Source organism: Pinus tabuliformis, chromosome 5_2 (assembly GCF_031772625.1).
Source record: "Pinus tabuliformis cultivar Carrire ecotype Pingquan chromosome 5_2, CPIR1, whole genome shotgun sequence".
In the NCBI taxonomy this organism is placed as follows: Eukaryota; Viridiplantae; Streptophyta; class Pinopsida; order Pinales; family Pinaceae; genus Pinus; species Pinus tabuliformis.
This window is the reverse complement of record NC_142306.1, coordinates 606,881,717-606,887,359: the sequence shown is the minus strand read 5'-3', so window position 1 is coordinate 606,887,359 and position 5,643 is coordinate 606,881,717. Positions and strand designations below refer to the sequence as shown.

The following is a 5,643-nucleotide window of genomic DNA, read 5'->3' as shown; positions in this document are numbered from 1 at the left end:
GCATTGGGAATCCTTAGGATTGGTTTCGATAAACTCAACCAGATCTGGTACTAGATCCAAATTTAGTATCATCTTGTCCAATCTCATTCTCTACAACAAATTTGAGATCCACGAGCCCATGTCAAGCTTTCTGTTTTCCAAAATAGATTTCACTAGCTTCTAATATCATATTGACCAGAATGGAAGAAGATAAAAAAAGTTGGTAGCTTGTTACCAACTAATCAAAAATGGTTTTAATGAATATGTTATATGTGAGTTCTAACTATGCTTATTACCAAACCACAATCATAGGGAGAGTGATATCTGCTCGAACTCTATGATCTATAAAAGGGATAGATAGATCTATGAATTGGATATCAGAACATCATCTCCACTATTTTCCTTTCCTGAAGTTTCAAAAGGATTTTAAATTTATTAAACCGGTAAGTCTGATTGCTCTTATATCTTAGTTTCAAATTCAAAGCAACCCTTTCAAAGTCTATTGACTAACCAATGCAATGAGAAAATGATTTTATTAAACAAAACAATGATATGATTTTATTAAATAACAAGTAATTCTTCAAAGAGAAACACACAATAATGTATGTGGATATTACGATGCATGCTTCACGTTTCATGTTTGAATGATCGACTAAATATCATAAGTAATGATCGCCAAATGTGATTTCGATAATGGATGCTTATATACTATCCACTCTGATCTTTTGTTTGATAGTGATTGTACAATTTAAATCAGCAAATATATGTTTCAAAATATAGTATCGATCACATAACTCGGAAGGAGAGAGATGATATATGATAAGTTAAGAAGTATTTCTTACAAATCAAATATTGAAAAAATCATAAATTATGAGTATTTCTGACAAATCTAGTATTCTAAAGGCTAACAAGTTTAAAATATTTTTTTAACTCTTTCATTTATTTATCTTTTTTTATTATTTTTGTGCCTAGAGGCTTAATCTACAGCCCAGTATGGGTGATGTGTAAGTTTTTCCATCCTTCAATTCAGTTGACACTTGTTCTAAATATACATTATTTTAAAAAAATGAATATGTTTAAAAATTATATCCCTACTTAAGATGAATCTATACTAGTTATATTCATTGATTTCCATTGTGACTCACTGATTTTGATAAACTAGCAATTGTAACAGATGTTGCAAAGGAAACGCCGTAAGACATAATTTTTGAAGAATAAATCACATGTAAAATATGTAAACAAGATGCCATTCAAACGTAAAATATGTAAACAAGATGCCATTCAATAAAATATGTAAACAAGATGCCCTTCAAACGTTTTTATTAATATTTTTTCTAATTCAATTATGTTAGATTACCAATTTTCACTTTTATAGAGATTAATTTTATTTCAATTTTATTGGGCTAACAATTTCCATATTCTGTTCTAAAAGATTCGACGACGGAGCTCTGAGAACCCTAGCGTGCGCGCGCAGGCCTGCCGCCATTAGCCCTCTGGTTCGCGATCCTCTCCATTCAGATGGCCCCTCCGGAGGTTGCTCAGCAGTGGGCTTTTTCAGCTCTGGTTAACTCCTTGCCGCCTCACGAACTCGACCTGCCATTTCCAAATTCGTAAAAAAAATAGAAGGATTATAAGAGGTTTCCCTTCCTCCTGCTCTGCCTAGAATGGCTGCTCTTGCTTTGGCCGAAAAGGGTTTGATAGGGCAATTCGCTGGTCTTTGGCCCTCACCTAAAACTATTTAGAGGTGGGTGGAAAGACACTGGGCGGATAAAATTCAGGGGAAAATTGCTATTAGATTCTGTGGGAAGGGTTACTTCACCTTCCACTTCGAGACGAAGAATGACAAGGATCTGATTTTTCGCAATGGGCCATATTTTATGGACTCCAAAGGTCTGTACTTAAATAAGTGAACGCCAGACTTTGATCCAGAGCTTGATATCCCTAATGCGGTCCCTATTTGGGTGCGTCTCCCCCATTTCCCATTAAACTGTTGGTGAGATGAATCTATGTGAGCCATAGGAAATGCAGTCGGAAAATATATTGACAGAAGCGAGCCAAGAGACAACATGCAGGCATGTGCCCGTATCTGCATCAAGGTTGACCTGGGCAAAGGACTTCCAGAAGCCATCAAGATCAAAGTTGATGAATTGTCGCACATACAACAGCTTGATTACGAGTAGATCCCCTTCAAATGCAAGGTATGTCACGAGTATGGTCACTTTGCTAATCGTTGTACTAAAATCATTAATGTGGATAATAATTCTCAAGAACAGCAATGGGAAGTAGTTAAAAGGAAAAATCAGCCCCCAACTCCTCTTTACCTAATGAACCCGACCCCTCCTCTCTTAAAACCTCTGCCCCTATTCCATCTCCTCCTCCATCTCCTCTGCCTTCCCCTTCCCATCATTCGCCTCCCCCTCCTCATGGTGTAAAATCTCTTCATTCGCCTCCATCCTCCAACCCCTTCCATGTTCTGTCCCTCCTTGAAGATGACCCTTCTCCTTCAAACCCTCCTGAACAACCCTCTTCCCCTCACTCTATGACAGCCCTTCCTCCCCTCTTAATTGAACCCATTCCCCCTAGAATCACCCGAAGTAACTCCAAATATCAGGGATCTTCCCTTGATGGCCAAAAGAAGCCGGGGAGAAAGACATCAAAGCAGCACAGGGATGAAAACACATAGAAAGACATAGCCCTTGGTCTGCAGAATCCAATAGAGTCTTATATACAGGGCATAAAAGATCAAGAAGTAGCAAGCAGAGACAAGGGAGGCAGAGCACCTCCCCGAACCACAGGTCTGAAATGATTAAAATTCTTTCTTGGAACAGCAGGGGACTTGGGCACCCCTCCAAAATCAATGCTCTAAAAGATCTCATAGCGCAAGAGAAACCATCCATCGTTCTACTTCAGGAAACAAAACAAAGAGAATAAGAAATCAACAAGATCATTAGGAAGTATAAAGATTACAAAGGAAGCATATGCGAAGCTAGAGGAGCTTCGGGAGGAATTACCACCATCTGGAATCAAAATGATTGGCGCAGTGACCGAAAAGGGTTTGATAGGGCAATTCACTGGTCTTTGGCCCTCACCTAAAACTGTTCAGAGGTGGGTGGAAAGAAACTGGGCGGATAAAATTCAGGGGAAAATTGCTATTAGATTATGTGGGAAGGGTTACTTCACCTTCCACTTTGAGATGAAGAATGACAAGGATCTGATTTTTCGCAATGGGCCATATTTTATGGACTCCAGAGGTTTGTACTTAAATAAGTGGATGCCAAACTTTGATCTAGAGCTTGATATCCCTAATGCGGTCCCTGTTTGGGTGCGTCTCCCCCATCTCCCATTAAACTGCTGGGGAGATGAATCTATGCGAGCCATAGGAAATGCAGTCGGAAAATATATTGATAGAAGCGAGCCAAGAGATAACATGCAAGCATGTGCCCGTATCTGCGTCGAGGTTGACCTGGGGAGAGGACTTCTAGAAGCCATCAAGATCAAAGTTGATGAATGGTCGCACATACAACAGCTTGATTACGAGCAGATCCCCTTCAAATGCAAGGTATGTCACGAGTATGGTCACTTTGCTAATCGTTGTACTAAGATCGTTAATGTGGATAATAATTCTCAAGAACGGCAATGGGAAGTAGTTAAAAGGAAAAAATCAGCCCCCAACTCCTCTTTACCTAATGAACCCGACCCCTCCTCTCTTAAAACCTCTACCCCTATTCCATCTCCTCCTCCATCTCCTCTGCCTTCCCCTTCCCATCATTCGCCTCCCCCTCCTCATGGTGGAAAATCTCTTCATTCGCCTCCATCCTCCAACCCCTTCCATGTTTTGTCCCTCCCTGAAGATGACCCTTCTCCTTCAAACCCTCCTGAACAACCCTCTTCCCCTCACTCTATGACAGCCCTTCCTCCCCTCTTAATTGAACCCATTCCCCCTAGAATCACCCGAAGTAACTCCAAAGATCAGGGATCTTCCCTTGATGACCAAGAGAAGCCGGGGAGAAAGACATCAAAGCAGCACAGGGATGAAAACGCACAGAAAGACATAGCCCTTGGTCTGCAGAATCCAATAGAGTCTTATATACAGGGCATAAAAGATCAAGAAGTAGCAAGCAGAGACAAGGGAGGCAGAGCACCTCCTCGAACCACATGTCTGAAATGATTAAAGTTATTTCTTGGAACAGCAGGGGACTTGGGCACCCCTCCAAAATCAATGCTCTAAAATATCTCATAGCGCAAGAGAAACCATCCATCGTTCTACTTCAAGAAACAAAACAAAGAGAATCAGAAATCAACAAGACCATTGGGAAGTATAAAGATTACAAAGGAAGCATATGCGAAGCTAGAGGAGCTTCGGGAGGAATTACCACCATCTGGAATCAAAATGATTGGCACAGTGAAGTTGAGACAATCGACCAGCATTGGATAAAAACTGTTCTGCAAAATAATATTAGCAACCAGCAGATAATCATCTTCAATGTATATGTACCCAACCATTACAAGGATAAAGAAACCTGCTGGGAAACTCTTAGCAACCACATTTTGGAAGAAGAGAATAGGAACATCATAGTAGGCGGCGACTTCAACTTAATTTTGCATGCTAATGAAAAGCGTGGAGGGAATTTTCAGCCAGATCCTTTCAGGAGCCAAATGGAAAACATAATGCACAATGGTGATTTAATAGATATAGCTCCAAAAAATCGCAAGTTTACATGGAGCAATCGAAGGTTGGGCGGCCATAATATCATGGAGAGATTGGATCGATTCTTGGTCAATATCTCCTTCCTATCAACCTTCTCATCAGTAAACTCTGCTCTTTTACCCTTTGCTGTATCAGACCACTATTCGATCACTCTCGCATTGGATAATCGCTGCGCCCTTGGTCCGCTTCCTTTTAAATTCATTCATATATGGAGCGATCAGCAAGATGCTCGAAATATCATCCAGCAAACCTGGAGACAGCATATTGAAGGTTCCCCAGGCTACATATGGGAGAACAAATTAAAGAATGTGCAAAAAGCGCTTAGGCATTGGGCTAAATCATACTATAAGGAGCTTGAAAAAGAAAAGCATGAGCTAAAACTACAAATTGCTGAACTTCAATGTACAATAGAGCAAAAGGGATACTGTCAAAATGAAAAAATCCAAGAAGAAGAGTTGTACAATAAATTGAGCAAAATTAAAAGGCAGGAGGAAGAAAAGTGGCGCATCAAATCAAGGCAAATATGGCTAGAAAGTGGAGACAAGAATACCTCCTTCTTCCACAAACAAGCCACTGCAAGACAAGTCAGAAACACAATAACTACCATCATGGATAGCGCAGGGAATCAACATGTGGAGCAAACAGAGATCAAAGAAGCAGCCACAGAACATTTTAAGGATCTTTTAGGAGGAAGAATCCTATGATGACTTGCTACAGCATTTGCATCCCAAAGTCACAGAGGATCTGAACAAAAACCTGACAACAGAAATAAAAGAGGAAGAAATCATTGAAGCAATCTGGAGTCTCTAGCCCAACAAGGCACCTGGGCCAGATGGATTCCCAATATGTTTTTATAGGGACTACTAGGAACAGATAAAGAAGGACCTCATCAAATACATCAAGTGGATCCAAAAAAAAAGGAAAAATTGGTGGATACACAAATTCTACCCATTTGG

The 5,643-nt window shown here is 40.2% G+C and overlaps 1 protein-coding gene across 1 annotated transcript; it reads left to right on the top strand.

Annotated features, from left to right (window-relative positions):
- The first annotated feature begins 4,143 nt into the window (after positions 1-4,143).
- Positions 4,144-5,391, top strand: LOC149160476 (uncharacterized). The gene has a single exon (XM_089434620.1). The coding sequence runs from the start codon at positions 4,144-4,146 to the stop codon at positions 5,389-5,391; it is 1,248 nt and encodes a 415-aa protein (XP_089290746.1).
- The last annotated feature ends 252 nt before the right edge of the window (positions 5,392-5,643 follow it).